The sequence below is a fragment of the Macaca mulatta genome, chromosome 11, assembly GCF_049350105.2.
Source record: "Macaca mulatta isolate MMU2019108-1 chromosome 11, T2T-MMU8v2.0, whole genome shotgun sequence".
Taxonomy (NCBI): Eukaryota; Metazoa; Chordata; class Mammalia; order Primates; family Cercopithecidae; genus Macaca; species Macaca mulatta.
The window spans coordinates 78,630,414-78,648,627 of NC_133416.1; the positions used below are offsets into that span (position 1 = coordinate 78,630,414).

General features: G+C 39.0%; 1 protein-coding gene across 2 annotated transcripts in view; it reads left to right on the forward strand.

Moving 5' to 3' along the window:
- The window catches only part of LGR5 (leucine rich repeat containing G protein-coupled receptor 5), a 146,880-nt gene that overhangs the window by 59,248 nt on the left and 69,418 nt on the right, over positions 1-18,214 (forward strand). For both annotated transcript variants that reach the window (XM_001117502.5, XM_028829726.2), the window contains exon 2: positions 7,369-7,440. In XM_001117502.5, coding sequence (XP_001117502.2) covers positions 7,369-7,440 — 72 coding nt within the window. The remainder of the gene's footprint in view (positions 1-7,368; positions 7,441-18,214) is intronic.

Below are 18,214 nucleotides of genomic sequence, written 5' to 3' on the forward strand. Positions count from 1 at the left end.
AAGGAAGGAAGGAAGGAAAATTTATCAGGTTGGACACAGAATTTATGCATTTTCCTGTATATGTTATACTCAATTAAAAAAATATTCTTAAGGATACAGTGTTTTGGAGTTAAAAATAATAACATTTTTAAGGTACCTGGAAATAATACTATTCATACTATAATAAAATGCTACTCAAGCCTGCATCTTGCCTTTCGAGATTCACAAGAAGTATATTATCTCTAGAAGTATATTTGAAAAGTGATCAATTAAAAAGTGCTGGAATGGCTCCAGCCTGGATCCATTGTTATCAAAGGTATCTGGCAGAGAGCTAAATGCCACTGGATCTCCAAAGACAAATTTAAAATGATTGTACTTAGAAGAAATAGGAATTACACTGTGCTGCTAAAGAAGTAAATATTTGTCTTCCACTGTGGTGAGATTAAAGAAAGAGCATCGATTTTTTTTTTGTTTGTTTCCTTAATTTTTTAAAATAGTAACACTATAAGAAAGGGCTTCCTTATTCACTGATTCAAATACCAAATCTCAACTAAGGCTGAATTTTAAGATGATGAACAAAGTATCTACTTTAGTCATCTCCCTCACAACAAATCCATAGAAATGATAGGAAAGATACTTTAGAATAAGAACGAGAAGAAGGAGAAAAGAAGGGGGGAGCAGAAGGAAAAAGAGGAGGAGAAGCAGCAGTTAGTGGCACTTGGGCATGGGGGTAGAAGGGCACCTTTCAATGAATGAGAATCTTTGGGGAATCCCTAGGAAAAGAAACAAATAGGATCAACTGAAGAGGGAAACTTAATTACAAGCAAAAACAAACATTGTGAAAGGTGAGCAAAACACAAAGAGAGTTTGCTCCCAAGAGCATTTTATTTCAGAACAGTTCTATACCTCATGCTCTTAGAGGCAGTATAGCCATTTGTCCAGGCTGCTACAACAAATTAGCATAAACTGGGTGGTTTAAACAACAAAAACATATATCTCACAGTTCTAGAGGCTGGGAAGTCCAAGATTAAGGTACCAGCAGATCCAGTGTCCTCTGGGGGTCAGCTCCCTCAGTTTTCAGTTGGCCAACTTCACACTGTATCCTTAACATGGTTCTATAGTGTAGTTGTTAGCACGTCTGCTTCACACACATTGTATCCTTAAATGGCAGACAGCGGAGCTCTCTCATGTCTCTTATAAGGACACTAATCTCATCATGGGGGCTCCCCTTTCATCACCTAATTACCTCCCAAAGGCACCATCTCCAAATATCACCACCTTAGGGATTCAGGGTTTAGCATATGAATTTGGGGGAACACAAACATTCAGTCCATAGCACACAGTAATGTGCTGTAGTATGCTAAAGGGGAAGGGATCCATAAGGAAGGCTAATAAGGAGGAAGGTATAGGTGTGGTAAGCAGGGGACAAAGAATATCGTTGGTGGTCCAAAGAATCCCAGTTATTTCCATGAAGTAAGAGGACAGGTGCCCCATGAGCATGATGGGGGTGGTCATTGATGAAGAGGTTCAAGGCAGCAGTTCCCATGGGAGTAAGCTGAGCAACAGCAAAGCACAGAATTGGGCACTGGTGTTACAAACACACAAAGACCATGAATTTATAGTCACAGATCTGCACATTTATGACGGGTTTTTTTTGTTTTTTTGTTTTTTTTCTGGTAGCACTCAGTATCCTGGGATAATAACAGAGAAGATAAAGGAATTGTGGTGTTTTTCCAGAGCTGAGGTTTTTCCAGGAAAGTAAAACAAAAGACAGGGGCTAGGGAGTTGAGAGTGTTGGTGACATGGTGATCCAGGAGATCAACAGCCTAGGTTTTGGGGCTAAGATGAGTTTTGATACAGGAAGTATCAAAGGACTGGAGGTTGAAATAGAGAACAATGAAGATGGAAAGATAAGAGGTTGTGTCAGAATGACAAGGGTCTGTTGAACTAGATCTTGAATGGCCTCGGAAGAGACATGGGGGAGTGGTAATTTGGAAATGGAGAGGATAATGCATTCCAGGGAAGAGAACCACACGTGTAAAGACACATGCAAAGGGAAACGGAAAGAATTTCCATGTAACTAGATCACACATTGCATGGAGGAAAGTGGCATGAGATCAAGATGGAAACCCACATTAAGCCAGATTGTGAAGAGCCTATGGAGTTTGGGCGTCATTTCCTCCCAGAGGCAGGAGCCAGCAGTTCTCAGATAGCACTGTGCTGTATGGCTACGGTTGGACAGGTTGTATCCTGCACAGAGGCTCCTTCATGGGGTCTAAACTCCAGGCTGAGCTCTGCTTGCCAAGCCATTCACCCTGCTTGCTCTGTAGCTGTTACCTCAGGAGGAAGAGGATATTTTCTTTAATTCTTCAACCCCTCAGGAGAGGGAGTCCTCTTTTAATTCATCTACCTGAGGGGCTGCCTTTCTTTTTGGCTAGCAGTGGCTCTGTGTAGAGTGATGAGCAGACAGACTTCTCAGGGTGACTGCTCTGGCCATGGTGTAGAAGATGACCCAGAATGAGGAGACACAGTAAACATGGAGAGCAGAACGGTTTTCAGCAGTACTGCCTTTGGCCTAACTAAAGGCAGCCAAGAAGAGAGAAGAGGGTCCAGATCCAGCGAACTCTGTAGTGCAATTAACACCGGGGGCTTATGGACATAGGATGGTGGGAAAGGGAAAAGTTAAAGATGACTCAGATATATTCTCCACTGTGTTCCTAGAATAAAACCTGACCACGTTAATGCTCATTTAACATCTGTCAAATGAAAAAGAAATAGAGCTGCAAGTAACAAAAACATTTTTAAGGGAAAGATACTGTCTGCTGGGATGCAACCCATAGGAACTCATAAGAAACAGTACCTTTCATCATCGTAAGCTTCCTCAATTTCAAGTGAGTTGCAGAGGTCAGAGAACTGGCCTGAAAATTTAGGGTTACTCCAGGCAGTTGTTTTCAGTCCTGGCTGAGCATTCGAATCACCCGAAAAGCTTTTAAAAACCCCAGTGCCCACAGTGGATCAATTAACTCCAAAATCCTGGGGATAGAACCTAGATATCAGCATTTTTTAAGACAGAGGCTCACTCTGTTGCCCAGACTGAAATACAGTGGTGGGATCATGGCTCACTGCAGCCTCAACCTCCCAGGCTCAGGTGATCCTCCCACCTCAGCCTCCTAAGTAGCTGGGACTACAGGAACACACCACCACATCTAGCTCATTTTTTTTTTCTTTTTTCTTTTTTGTAGAGACAAGGTCTCCCTATATTGCCCAGACTGGTCTCAAACTCTTGACCTTAAGCAATCTTCCCACCTCAGCCTCCCAAAGTGCTGGGATTACAGGTGTGAGCCACTGTGCCAGTCCAGACATCAACATTTTTTAAAGCTCCTGGGGTGGTTCCTATATATAACAACTGCTCTCATGGAATTTGCAATCTCTATTCTAGATTTCTAGATGTGATCAGTAGTATAGCATAGATAAGAGGTGGATCAGAGACAGAGCAGAATGGTTTAACTTATTTGACCATCTTGTCACAGCAGAAATCAATCATCCATTTCTTACAAAATCCTTTTACATAGTGACCACTTCTTCAAAATTAATTTCTACATCTTGACAAAACATCAAGAAATTCATTATGTGGCTTCATTGATTTTTATGAAACTGAATCATGGGCAAGATGTGGTTTAAAAAAAACAGAGCATTTTAAAATAATAACTTAAAGTGTAAATAATGCACAGGCTTGGAAATTATTTTAAGACCTCTCATTTTCTGCTAAGGTTATATGTGTTCCAGGAGTCAAAAAGACCAAATGCTATAGAAAAATAAAAGGAACAGTTTAAAAATAATTTGAGGGTCAGAATGAAGATATTTTGCAAAAATTAGAAAGGCGGTACACAAAAATAAAGAAAGCAAAAGCAAAACAAAACCAAAAACCCTAAGGTCTAGACCTAGATTCTAGGCCTGGGCTTTCCCCCTAAATATTGCACTGAAACTTAGAGGCCACCTCACCTCACTGAGCCTCATTTTCCTCATCTATAATGAGCATTCTCACCTGGTGAGTTTCAGTCCTCTCTAGCAGCCAAACATTCTCTGATTCTATCATTGTTAAGTCAAAGATGAGCAGGCTAAAAGTAATTTAAGCCTCACCATTCTTGATATGAAGGCAAGAGGAGCATCACTTGCCAAAGAGAAGGACCCACCCCAAGCCACTGCTGTTTTTACTGATCCACAACAGATAAGAATTTCAGAGTAAAGTCTGGAAACTTTTGTAGTTATTTAACTATTTCTGTTAAATCACATAATAAAATATTGAGTCTTGTATTTTGTATATCTTTGTATTTTTATTTCACCTTTTTAGTAATCAGTTTTTATTATAGTTTATAGTAGTGTAAGTCCACAGCGAATTAGAAATTTTAAAAATTTCATCTTTCACCATGTTTGGAATACACTAAGCTGGAGAACCATAATTACATTTTAACATCAATGCAAAAGTGCACATAGAAGGGAAAAGAGCAAATGCAGGCAAATTAATTTTTACCTTGCCCATTTTGAATTTTATTTTAGAGGCCTATTTCATTTGGTCTTAGATCATTGCTATTAAAAGTTATTTTCGGCCGGGCGCGGTGGCTCAAGCTTGTAATCCCAGCACTTTGGGAGGCTGAGATGGGCGGATCACAAGGTCAGGAGATCGAGACCATCCTGGCTAACACGGTGAAACCCCGTCTCTACTAAAAAAGAATACAAAAAACTAGGCAGGCGAGGTGGCGGGCGCCTATAGTGCCAGCTACTCGGGAGGCTGAGGCAGGAGAATGGCATGAACCCGGGAGGCGCAGCTTGCAGTGAGCTGAGATCCGGCCACTGCACTCCAGCCTGGGCGACAGAGTGAGACTCCATCTCAAAAAAAAAAAAAAGTTATTCCTGCTACAAGTTTATATAAACTGCTAGAGGCTTTTTAAAAGAAAACAGCCTGTATTAGAAAACAGGTGGTAAGGGGTTGGTTGGAGACGGAGTTTCGCTCTTGCTGCCCAGGCTGGAGTGCAATGGTACAACCTCAGCTCACTGCAACCTCTGCCTCCTGGGTTCAAGTGATTCTCTTGCCTCAGCCTCCCAAGTAGCTTAGGATTACAGGTGCCCACCACCATGCCCAGCTAATTTTTGTATTTTTAGTAGAGATGGGGTCTCACCATGTTAGCCAGGCTGGTCTCAAACTCCTGACCTCAGGTGATCCACCTGCCTCAGCCTCCCAAAGTGCTGGGATTATACGCATGAGCCACCATGCCCAGCCAAGTACTTTCCTTTTTGAGAAAAGAATTAAGTCACCCCCCTCTGATCGGAAATGGCTAATCATAGGGTTTCAAGCTATTCATATAGAGACACCCTTGTTTAAAAATAAGGAAGGCTGCATAATGAGGTTGGTTTTCCCAAGATTATGCAGCTAGTGAATGGGAAAGTCTAAGTTCCCACCCAAGAGGCTCTTCTCAGGCTTGCCTGCACTTTCTCTGCTGCCCTAGTGTCCTCCGCAAATAAGAAGTGTTCAGGTGGGAACCAGAGAGTGAATGCTTACATAAGCCTCACTTCCAAGTACTTGAAATAGGGTAACAAATATTAAAAATAATGTGGAGTGCTTATGAATCACCTTAATATGTAAATGACCATGTTCTATTTAGAGCTTTCTGCAGATAGACAAGATCAACATTTGTTCTAAAGTGATTTCCACATCACATAGAAAAATATGAGAGAAAATCTATGCTCTCCACACCATATGTCTTGATGTCAAGACTGGTTTGATCTGTGTTACCAATAGACATGGCCCAAAATCAAACCACTTTGATCCTTTTAGGAAATAAGTAGGATATCAAATTTTAAAAAGTGAATATTCCTGAGAAATATCAAGTCTTTGCAGAGATTCTATAATCAATGTGAGGAATCCAGAAACTGCATTGATCAGTTTAAAACATGCCTGTTCAGTGAACTTAGTGACTGTGCTATTTCACAGGAATATTTGGGAAAAAAATGAAATTGTTTATCAATTACTTGACTTCTTTATCTAGACAATGCCAGAAAAATCCAGACTTCTGAGTATGGACAATACAAAAATTTGTAGTCTATACTTATGGCATTGTCTAGTTTTAGCTTAAGAACATAGCATTTACTTGGCTTCATTATTTATTGTTCACTAACAGATAATAAAATTAATAGCAATTTCGGGGTGGTACCATACTCTGAAACAATTAATAAAATATTTTATCTTCTTTGCACATTATTGTGACTTTTTAAAGGCGAAGAGTGAATGATTCCTCAATTCTTAGCGTCACTGATGTAAAGTCAATATTTGATTAAGGAACCAAAATGTTGCGAATGGAATCAGCTGATTAGGTGCAATGCATGTGTCCACTTTAATAAAAGCAATAATTCAGGTTGAAAAGAACTTCATGATCTTTTCTCAAGATAAATTTTAATGCAGGCCTGGTCTGAGAATACAATGCCATAAGTTCTGAATCTTCAGGTTCGTGCAACAAGTCATTTCTTAAGTGACCTTTAGCTGACTACATAAAATCTGAGTTGGTCTTGATTAGAATCTGTCCAGCTGTCAGTCTTTTGGCCTCTGAGATACAGAGGGCATATACCCATGATGCTGTGGGGCTATGTAAGAGACAGTAAAGAAATAGGAGGAGGGGGGGAGAATAAAATGTAATTACACGGAGTTTCGTTTAAAACAAAAATTGATTGAGTTCTGCCTAAAGTGGCTTGTTGTTTCCTGTGCCAGGAACTACTGTGCAGGCCCAGCAGGAAGTGTGCTACAGAGCGGGATCACCTTACACCCTCGTTTTATGGTTCATTTCACTTATTTAATGCAATCTGAGAACCTGCAAAAGGAACATGTTAGAAGGAGGGAATAGGCTTTTTGTCTTGTTTTGTTGTTGTTGTTGTTTTTAAGTTTCTTTGAATCAAAACATTTGTTTTTACAAGGTGCTTGAAGTCCCAGAGAAAAACAGGACTTCTAGAGTTGCGTGATGAAGACATTTCTCTTTGTCACACAATTTAAAGCAAGACACAAAGTTGAGTTATGTCTAGAGTTGAGTTATGTCTGTTTCCTTTGCTGTCCACTCACATAATTTTAAACATAAAGAATAACAACTATGCCCATGAATGGCCTAAATCATTTTGGATTTCATGTAAGTTCCTCCTATGGTCTCTAATTTGATAGAGAGCCCATGATGTTGCCGGGAATGTTGGAGAAAAGGAATATATTTAAGATGTAGAATAGCGATTCATTTGTCAAGCAGAGGAATGAGTTCATTTTACTGTATTGTTTGGAAATGTGTGAATTGAACAGCTGGATTTCCTTGTGGTGGCATTCGCTGCTCCTCACACGCTGTCTATTTTCCCCTCCAGAGACCTCAGTATGAACAACATCAGTCAGCTGCTCCCGAATCCCCTGCCCAGCCTCCGGTTCCTGGAGGAGTTGTAAGTATCACTGTAGTCTTGATGCATCCAGTCAACACTGGGCACATTCTTGTGTTTGTCTCTCATACTTACTGTGGGAACCAGATAAAACAAGGCAGAAAACCTGTCAGCACCAACAGTTTCGAAACATGAGGAAACACTTAGTTGGGAGGGGGCAAAAATAGAATTGCTTATGATTCTGGAAATCAACTTATGAAAGAGTTTACCATAAGGCTACAACTTTCTAAGGTGAGACTGAGCCAAACAAATTAAAATTTTAAAACAAAGCCTGTTTAAAAGAACTGGATAGCTCTTTGGAAATAGTTAAGCAGCAGGATATTAAAAGTTTGAATACTGGTTCATGTTTATTAAAATCGCAAGTAAAGCTATAATCAAAACCAAAAACTGCTGCTTGGTTCGGCTTGTGACGGGGAGAATTGAGTCCACATTTGTATAGCACCAAAACTTCTTGTCCTAATCACTTTTAATTACTATTTCCCTACTTTTAAATGTAGCTTCCCCCAAGGCTTCAGTAGAAAAATGTGAAATCCACAGAAGATTTAAAACTGGGCTCTTCCAAACACTAAAAATAAAAACTAAAAAAGGAGGAAGCTAAAATTAGTTAATGATGCACAGAGGAATTTTGATTAAGTCTAGTAACCACTTTTCACAAGATGAAAAAGGACTGTATAAATCAAAAATCTGCATTTAAAAATTCACTTGACCCTCTTACACTTTTGAATGATGGGGATAAGGAGGGGATACCCCATCACAGCCCTGGTGTAGAACGTTTGGCACCATCAGTTGAGTCAGTCCTCTGACTGTTGATTAAAGGAATTGTTTAGGTAACGACCTCTTCTGAAAATATTTTCTTTATAAATCCTGAAGTCAGAGTCTAATTTGGGGGGTAATTTAAATTATTAATGCACCCCAGAATCCACCATGGGAGGTGGAAAGAATGTTTCATCATAACCAAATGACACTACATTAATCATTTTCTCAAGAGAATAAGAGGATAACATATTGAAATTTCTCCCCTCTGGAGTTTTATCTATATTTATTGTTGACGGCATTATGTTTTATGAAATGCTATTGTTTTACTACTGAAATCAGTTGCATGTGATCAAATTGATATCAAGGGTTATGGTAGGGAATCTTAGATTTCCAGATTGTACAGCAAGTTTTTATCATTCAGGGAATGGATTTTCACTCTAGGTCCTAGGCCTTTTTTTTTTTTTTTTTTTTCCATCTTCTCTTTTGTCTCAGGACATTTCCATCGCTAGGATTTAACCTTCATAGGAGCTGGAACAATGTCTGTCTTAGTCATGGCTGGTACATAATAAATAATCTGTAAATTTTTAATGAATGAACTAATGAGAAAGCAAAATATGTAAAATGAGTTTCTTATACATGTTAACTGCCTAAGAAAAAAGTAACAGATTTTCATTGACATTAGTCAACACTTTTAAACATTGTTTTAAATAATTTCCAAACATCAGAATTTAAAAAAATTATATCTGTCTTGTTCTCTCTATACTGCCACAATTAATATACAATAGTTAGCCCTGCTTACCCACCATATTTCTAAGGTATGCCCTTCCTAACCTTTTCCCTTTAATTCCCTTATAATATCCTATGGCAAAATGCTTCCCTTCTCCCCCAACACACACCTCAGCTTTAGACCACAAGCTGAATCAATAAATAATTCACTTCCCCAAGGACTTTGTTTAATAGATTTCCTCCTTCAGTGACCCAACTCATTCAAAATAACTCCTCTTTCTTCATGAGGTGAATATTAATTCTGTTGCAAGGCCAGCTTTTAAAAAGATAGTTGAAAAAAAATCACAAAAAAAGCAATGGTGTTTGGGGAGAGAACTACCGTTTGAAAATGCTACTACTAATACTTTTCTGCATTGTCTTATTTTTATCTCTCTGGAAACTTCATCAAGTATCTTGACCATAGAATCACAGAATTTCAGAAATAAAGGAGACACTTTAGAGACTATTCATTCCATTGCCTCATTCTGTTCTGGAATTCTTTCTGCTAAGCCGGCTGACTTGCTGAATTTAAAATCAAGACTGCTTTTCCATATATAATTCTGTGCTGCACCTAACTGATGTCTTAAAGACATCGTTATTCATTTAGCGGCAAAAGAAGTTAGTATTTACAAAACCTGGAAAAATGATCAACTCTTCTTGATTTATTCCTTTGTTCCCAAAGCTAAATTTAGGGGTTTGGGGAGGTTCTATGATTTTTTGTTTAAAACAAAAAATCCTTTAACAGAACATTTTTATTATGCTGTTGATTGTTTCTGGTAGACATATGCTTAAGTCTATATTCTCTTTTAGGCTATATGATATTCAAAAATATAATATAAGTGTAATAACAACAATAATAGCTTACTCTGTGCCAATCACTGTTGAAAGTGCTTTACACACATCATTTCAGTGAATTATAACTCCATAAAGGTAGATATTATTATTCCCAGTTAACAGATAAGAAAACTTAAATACAGAGAAAATAAGGAACTTGCCCAACATAATGGAGTTGGTATGTATCAGAGCTAAGATTCAAACCTAGGTCAAAGCTAAGATTCAAAATAACTTTCAAAGCCATGCTTAGAAAGCGGAGGGAGGTTTGGAATTGTGCATGGTTTATTTGTGCTTTTCTTTTCTCCAGTAGCACCTAGCACTGTGATTTCACAGTAGTTTGCATAGTGGAATACTTTTAAATGCTCTATAAACTGAGTTGTGTAATGATCAGTGTGTATATACATGTCTGTGCATGTGTCTGGGAATGAGAAAGAAAGCAATAAAGAGCTGTCTTCCCAGAAGGAAGAGATTGGATATTCAGGTTATTAATCTATGACTATTATATACTATCTATGAAAAAAGTATCATCAGAACTTTCAGGTGTAGAATTTCACCAATCTAGCATTGTTCAATAGGTCCAAAAGAGTCTTAGATTGTATTTTGTACATGTAAGTACATATACTTAAGCACCATGTTTATATAGCATATATTTTACTTGAACTAATAAACAACCACCCATACAGCTAGATAGAGATGTTAACTCTCTGTCTCTCTTTCTGTGTGTGTGTGTGTTATGACAATTAGGACACTGTATGAAAGTGTTAAGTCTTTCATTCAGCTTATTCAGCTCATTTTTGTGTTTTATCTCTTTATACATTAAATATGAAACTGCCGCTGATACTATCAATAATATTAAGAAACCCCCCCACCATAAAACTCAGTCTTTAAAAATCACTATCAACCAGGCGCGGTGGTTCACGCCTATAATCCCAGCACTTTGGGAGGCCGAGGCGGGCGGATCACAAGGTCAGGAGATTGAGACCATCCTGGCCAACATGGTGAAACCCACCTCTACTAAAATACAAAAAAAAAAAAAATTAGCTGGGTGTAGTGGCAGGCACCTGTAGTCCCAGTTACTCAGGAGGCTGAGGCAGGGGAATCGCTTGAACCCAGGAGGCGAAGCTTGCAGTGAGCCAAGATTGGGCCATTGCACTCCAGTCTGGCATCAGAGCAAGACTCTGTCTGAAAAAATAAAAAATAAAAATAAATCACTATTAATAAAGCCACATTACCACTCTTCCCCTTAGCTCTAATTACCTGATACATCATTTCCCTCATTTAATTCCTTTAACTATATTATAAACTGTGTAGATAGCCCTGGTTCACCTCTCATCCATGGCTAAGCCTTAACAAAAGTGTCACAGTTCAAAATCCTGTAAGAATCAATAAAGCGCTAGAGGTATCCACTGACTTAATGTTTAAAAATGCACGTAACTCAGCCGGGTGCGGTGGCTCACACCTGTAATCCCAGCACTTTGGGAGACTGAGGTGGGTGGATCACGAGGTCAAGAGATCGAGACCATCCTGACCAATATGGTGAAACCCCATCTCTACTAAAAATACAAACATTAGCTGGGCATTGTGGCGCACACCTGTAGTTCCAGCTACTCAGGAGGCTGAGGCAGTAGAATCGCTTGAACCTGGGAGACAGAGATTGCAGTGAGCCAAGATGGTGCCACTGCACTCCAGCCTGGTGATAAAGTGAGACTCAGTCTCAAAAAAAAAAAAAAAAAAAAAAGCATCGTAACTCTTGATTGAATGACGAATTACAGAAAGTATTTAAGAAGAACAGCTATCACAGAAAATTGTCTTCCTCTCTCCTTCCTGACAGTCTAGAAAACTTGTTACCTACGCCACAAGTTTTTGACACATTTCAGTCTTATTTTATTTTGTATTTGTTTAGTTTAGTTTTGTTTTGCTTTGTTTTGTTTTGTTTTTGTGACTGTACAAGGTGACCAGATATGCACAGGCCAGTTGTCCTTCTGGTGGCAATGTGCCCGTGCATAGAGAAGGGGAGTCTTTTGCAAAAAAGAAAGAAAGAAAAGCAGGTCTAAATTAGGGAAGCTGTGCTGCGTAGAAAGAAGAGCACAGAATCTAGATCCAGAAGCCCAGGATTCCCATCCTGGCTCTGCCACTTACTAGCTGATAATCCACTTAATGCTCACTAAGCCTCAGAAGAGAATGGTGCTGCCTGCCTTTTAAGGTGTTTCCAAGAATCAAATGAAAGGATGATGAAAGAATGTTGGTAAACTATATTCTGTATATAGAGTTGTATTAGGAAAATGAAAACACCTTCCAAAAGATTTTAACCCCCTATGTTCTTATTTCATGAGCCTGATTTTGCAGGAATCTCAGGGATCCTGGACTTGAAAAACTGTTTCCAATTCTGAGCTTTAATGGATATAGGCAACGATTGCAGATAGTTCTTTACTATTTTAATAACCTGAGAAATCATTGTATTTCCTTCCAACAGTATCTCTCCTCCTATTTACTCAGTTCTAGGAACTTCCGTTAACGCTTGCTATGTGGACAAATAAAAGATCCTACATTTGATCTATCAGAATGTGGTAGAGATGTTAGGAGCTAATAGCAGATGGTGACTATTGCTGGCATCTACAAGTTACATTAAACTTAGCTTGGCAGTCTGACTAAATAAGGAGGGGGGAACGAATTGTTACCATTTAAAATTGTCCAAGTTAAAAGCCTTTATTTCCAAGTAGCATTTTAAAAAATCTTCCCAGATTCTAGTGCTATTGGAATCAAATACTCGATTTAGAAAAGAAACATGAGAAGCTCTAGGGAGGTCTGTTTTTAAGTTACTATTGTTCCCTGGAACTGTTTGCTCATATTATGGTTGGACATGAAGAATCTCTACATAAATAGTAGATATCTATTATTACAGATGAAATTTGTAATGAGAGATCACTAAACTTTCTGAAAGCATAATCTAGGCTTGTTACTTCTACTTCCCCAGCATGTTACTGAAAATAGCGTCTGTATAGCTGTCCTGCCTGTCTTTTGAGATTTTTTTTTTTTTTTACTGAGGATTAAATGAAACAATGATCAAAGAACTTTGGTAAACTGTAATCCACATATTGAGTTGTGTTCATAAAATGAAAACGCCTTCATGCCCATGAATAATCTTCAGGCCCTTGGCCTTCTCACAGTGATCGTCTCCTGTCTTCATAGATCTGACCATTGATTATAAACACTGCCTCCTTGAAACTCAAGTGTTATTTCATGGCACTTATTTTGTATGGGTAGTCTTCCAAATGGCTATCCATCCAGCTAGATATAGACATTTAGATATCTGTTGCTGTATATATATATATATATGTTTGTAGTGTATATCTTTTGTTATGACAATTAAGCCACTGTTTTGAAAGTGCCCTACCTCTCTGCCTCCTTTTTCTCCTTAGCATTCCATTCTCCCCCACACCCTATAAAATGTAGACATCCTGCATATTTTTCCACTTAACTTTACTGTCTCCTTTCTCTATACTTCCTCCATTCAACACACATTTATGAAACCACTGAGAACATAAGAGCAAATAGGACTTGCTGTGTTTGTTTCATTCATTCATTCAGCAAGCCCCTGCCCTCAGGAAGTTGTCAATTGAGTGGTGGAGACAGATAATAAGCAAGGACACAATTGCATATGATGTTTGCTAATTGTGACAAGAGCAGTGAATAACACAAACATGGTATAGATAGCGAACAAATAACAAGGGGTGAGAAGGAGGGAAGGTCTCTCTAAGAAGGTGATGTCTAAACTGAGATGAGAAGGTGAAGGAGGGATTGGAACCCTAGAGCTGAGATACAGTGTTTTAAGCAGGAGAACAGTGTGAGCAGAGGCCTTAGGTGGGAAGAACATGATGTGTTTGTGGATCTGTAAAAAAAATCAGTATGGCTGGCGCAGAGTAAGAGAGAAGGAAATGATGTGGATGCAGTTGGCGAGGAAGGAAAAGACCAGATCGTGCAGGGCCAGTTAAGCCATGTATGGAATTCAAATAAGAGCAATGGGAAGCCATTGGAGGATTGTGTGCAGCTAGTGAACCGATAGGATTTATGAACCTAAAAGATTTCTCTGATTTCTGCCTGCAAAATAGATTGGGGAATTATGGAAGCCAAAGGACCCAGTAGGAGGCTACAATAGGTGTCTGGGCAAGAAACTCATGACTTTCTGTATATAGATGACCCCCAAATCTGTTTCCAGACCAGATCTCTTTTGCCTTTGATTGCTAGGCCAATGGTTCTCAACATATTGTCCCTGGACAGTGGTGCACTGGCACCACCTTGTTATTTATTCTTTATCTAAACTTGCTCTTTATATGAGCTTGCTTTTGAGAAATACAAATTCATGTGCCCCCACCCCAACTTGGTAAATCAGGAGCTCTGGGGATTAAACTCAGAAAACTGCCTTTAACAAGCTCTCCAGGTGATTCTGATGCATGGTAAAGCTTGAGGACCACTACTCCAGGCTAGTGACTCTCAAAATCTAGTGACATCAGGATCACCTGTAGTGCTTGTAAAACCACACATCTCTGGGCCCCACCACAGAATTTCTTCAGCAGGCTGGGGATTGGGAGAAGGAAGTCAAGAATTTGCATTTATAAGCCACTTCCAGGTGATGTCAATACTGCTGGTTTAGCTACCACATTTTGAAAATCCCCAACTACTTAAGTGACACCTCCACCAAGTATCTTCCAATACTTCAAAACTCAACATGTGCAGAACCAGATTCAATCATGTGTCACCTGCCCAGCCTCCCACAAGCATTTTCTCCTACCTTGCCTGCTTGCCACCAGCATTCTTAGTATCCAGACTTGTGCCTGCCCTGTCAGTCATTTTCTGTCATTTTCTTCTCTTACCTCCTATATTCAGCCAATTTTCAAGTCTTAAAGCTCATAATTCCACCGTGTCTTTCCCGTTTGTTCAGTCGATTTTGTCACCACCTAGTTCGGGTTCTCATTGTCTCATTTGGGTAACTCGTTTTTTGTTTGTTTTATTTGTTTGTTTGTTTTTTAGACGGAGTCTCATTCTGTCACCCAGGCTGCAGTGCAGTGGCACAATGTCAGTTCATTGTTACTTCCACCTCCTGGGTTCAAGCAATTCTCCTGCCTCAGCCTCCCGAGTAGCTGGGATTACAGGCACCTACCACCGTGCCCAGCTAATTTTTGTATTTTAGTAGAGATGAGGTTTCACCATGTTGACCAGGCTGGTCTCAAACCCCTGACCTCAAGGATCCGCCTGCCTTGGCCTCCCAAACTGCTGGGATTACATGCGTGAGCCACCGCGCCTAGCCTGGGTACCTGTTAAAATCTGTTAACAAATCACCTGTCCTAATTCTCTCAACAATTAATGAATTAATCATTGTTTCTGGGGATGGAGACCATGAAGGTCTTCAGGTGATCTTACAAATATTAAACAGAGAGAACTACTTTAAAGTTTCCCATCCTTGAATATGCATTAGAATCACCTAGCACAGTTTTTAAAGCTACTAATGACCAGGGATTGTCCCCAGAGATTCCGATTTAATAGATCTCAGTGGGGACCCAGACATCATTTTTTCAAAGCTCTACAGGTGGGCTGAGAACCACTGGAATATATGAAAGCACCCTAACAGACGAAGACAGTCAGGGACTCATCAGTTGGTTGAACACAGGGACTAAAGGGGAGGTCTAAAGATGAGAGATGACTCTGAATAGGGTTATGAAATCAAGTGTCAGGAGCCTGGTGAGGGACAGAAACAGGGAATTCAAGGGAAGAACTGATTTTGGAGGCAAGAGGATGCCCAGTTCTGGATATACTAAGGGTAAGGGGGCGGCAGGACATCTAAATGGGAATGTCAGTAACATTGTTGGAATGTAAGTGTGAAGCATGATGGGTCTGTTCTAGAGATAATGATTGGAGAGCAGTTTACGAAGAGGTGATGGTTGAAGGTGCTGGGTGGATGAGAACCTTGAGAGAGAACTTTGAGAGAGGTCTGTGTTTCCTGGTGTAGTTTTTCAATCTACAATAAAATCACTGGAACTGCTTATTAAAAAATGCAGATTTCCAAGTCCTTCTCCCAGAATGTCTGGTTCCCTGGGTCAGGATTGGGGCCTTGGGGATCTGAATTTTTTATGGCTTCTAAGGTGATGGCAATGCACACTAAAATTTGAGTACCACTAAGCAGAGCAGAAAAAAAGAAAAGGTGTGAGGACAGAAACTTGAGGAACATCTATGGTTGGAAGATGAAGACTAAAAGAGAGCCTAGGAAGAGGAAGAAGAGATGACCAGTCATAGCGGTAAGAGTAGTAAGATTGTGCTGAATCTGAAAGGCAGTCAGAGGAATTTAAATAAAAAGCAATGGGCAATGGTTTTCTGATAGCCAGTGCCTCAAGTGATACAACCACTGTGTCCCCGCATTTTCCTGTTTTGGGTCAGGGTTGCTCCTAACCAACCTAAGCTTCAGACCAACCTTCCTTTAACCAGAGTAATAATTACAAACCCCAAATTTGGGGTCAAAATGCTATATTTGAACCAAATTTTCTTCTATGAACTTTTCTACACAGTGTGAGCAAATAACCTCTCTTTGGCTCATTCTGCTATTTGTAAATGGAGATGATGCCAATTGTTGAATGTGATTGTTATAAACAAATAGCACCATGCTCATAAAGTACTGAATATTGTGCCCTAGCATTTATGAACTGTTTGATAAATAGTAGCTACTATTTATATGCCCAAAAGCACTATATGTGGCATATTAAAAGTGCTCTAAGAAATTGCTGAATTTAAGTTTGATATGTAACAAAGAATGAATATTCCTCAGCTGTTTCTAATCTGCTTGTATAATGACTAGCTATCTTGGAATAGTTATGCCAGACCTGAAGCAACTGCAGCAGTATGGCCAGCTGCCTTTGGAAACAAGATCAAACGGTCAATAAATATCAGTTGAGCTCCCTGCTCCGTGCATGCAATAAGACTCTTGAGTTTAGGAGTCTATGATCAGATAGACTGCTTATAAAAGGGTAGAAAATGAGCTAAGCACTGTGGTGCGTAGCTGTAGTCCCAGCTATGAGAGAGGCTGAGTCGGGAGGATCCTTAAGTCCAGGATCTTAAAAAACAACAACAAAAAAAAAACTTTAAAAGAAAAGGTAGAGGATAGAAAATCAACCTTTATAGGTTTAGATTTTATAGAACGCATCTTATAGGAGAGCTGACTGTTAACTGAGATGGTTAAGGAAGATTCCATAAAGGAATTGAAATTGAACTCTCTTAGTCTGGTTAAAGAAACCACAGGGCCCTATGCACATTAAAGGATCTCCTTAATGACTTGAAAGAGTTCATTTACTCAGTCCAGTGGTCTTAGTCCTTAACAATTCTTAGCCCTTGAACCTTGAAATCTGAATATTTTTTATTATATCAAATAATGAAAGCAAAATGCACAGTTCATGAATACACAGTTTAAGAAAGGAAGTCTTTTGGCTGGATTTCACAGATTGGATATGCTTGACACAATGACGGCAGCACTTGAGGCATTGGCTAGAACAATGGAAGGGGGTGGATACAGTTTTTGAAAATTGCAATTTTTCAAGGAGTATTGGGAAAGACATTTTTTTCTCAAATGGGAAGAAAATTCGTTGATGAAATGTCATGATTCTTGTATCCAAGGCACTGAATTGGCTTCTGCAAATCTTACCAAAGATGAACACAAGAAGGTTAAGTTCTTATGTATCTGTTCCCATCTGACCAGCAGGGGCACCTCGTAAAACAACACCTACCATGGTGGGCTTAGTCAATTATTGCTGTCATGCATTACTGCAAGTTGAGGCAAATTACATCTTACTATAAGTTTCATCATATTTCTAATTCTTCATATGACTCAGATACTTGGCTCCTGTATGGATAAACCAAAGCCAAACCTATAAATGTAGTTGGCCCTAAAAGTAACAAAAGCAAATCAATTAATTGAATTGAATCATGAATATCAATTTTAATTGACTATTATATCCTGGTTTCATCACTTATGTATCTTTTGAGAGTCCCTAATTATATTATCATAGTTTTGGCTAACTTTATTTAGGACAATTTTTTTCCAAATGAGAATATTTTGATACTTTATAAAAGAATAAAAGACTTTTCAGAAATTTTACATTTAAATGATAGTTTAACAGCAATTAATTATTCAGGTAAATTAGAACTCCAAAGAGTGGGAAAATTCAGAAATAGTCACAGAACTGCTGAAATCAATATTGGAAAATCACAGAGAAGGAAAACAGTACCAGAAAACTAGAAATAGGCAAGTACCATCCAGATCTTTAGAATGGAAAAAGGGGGGAAATTATTACCATTAAGCCTTATAGCCCTCATCAAATTTCTAGAAGAAATTAATTTAACATTTATAGAGTGTATGCCCTTTCACTCTCGTGTGCTTTGT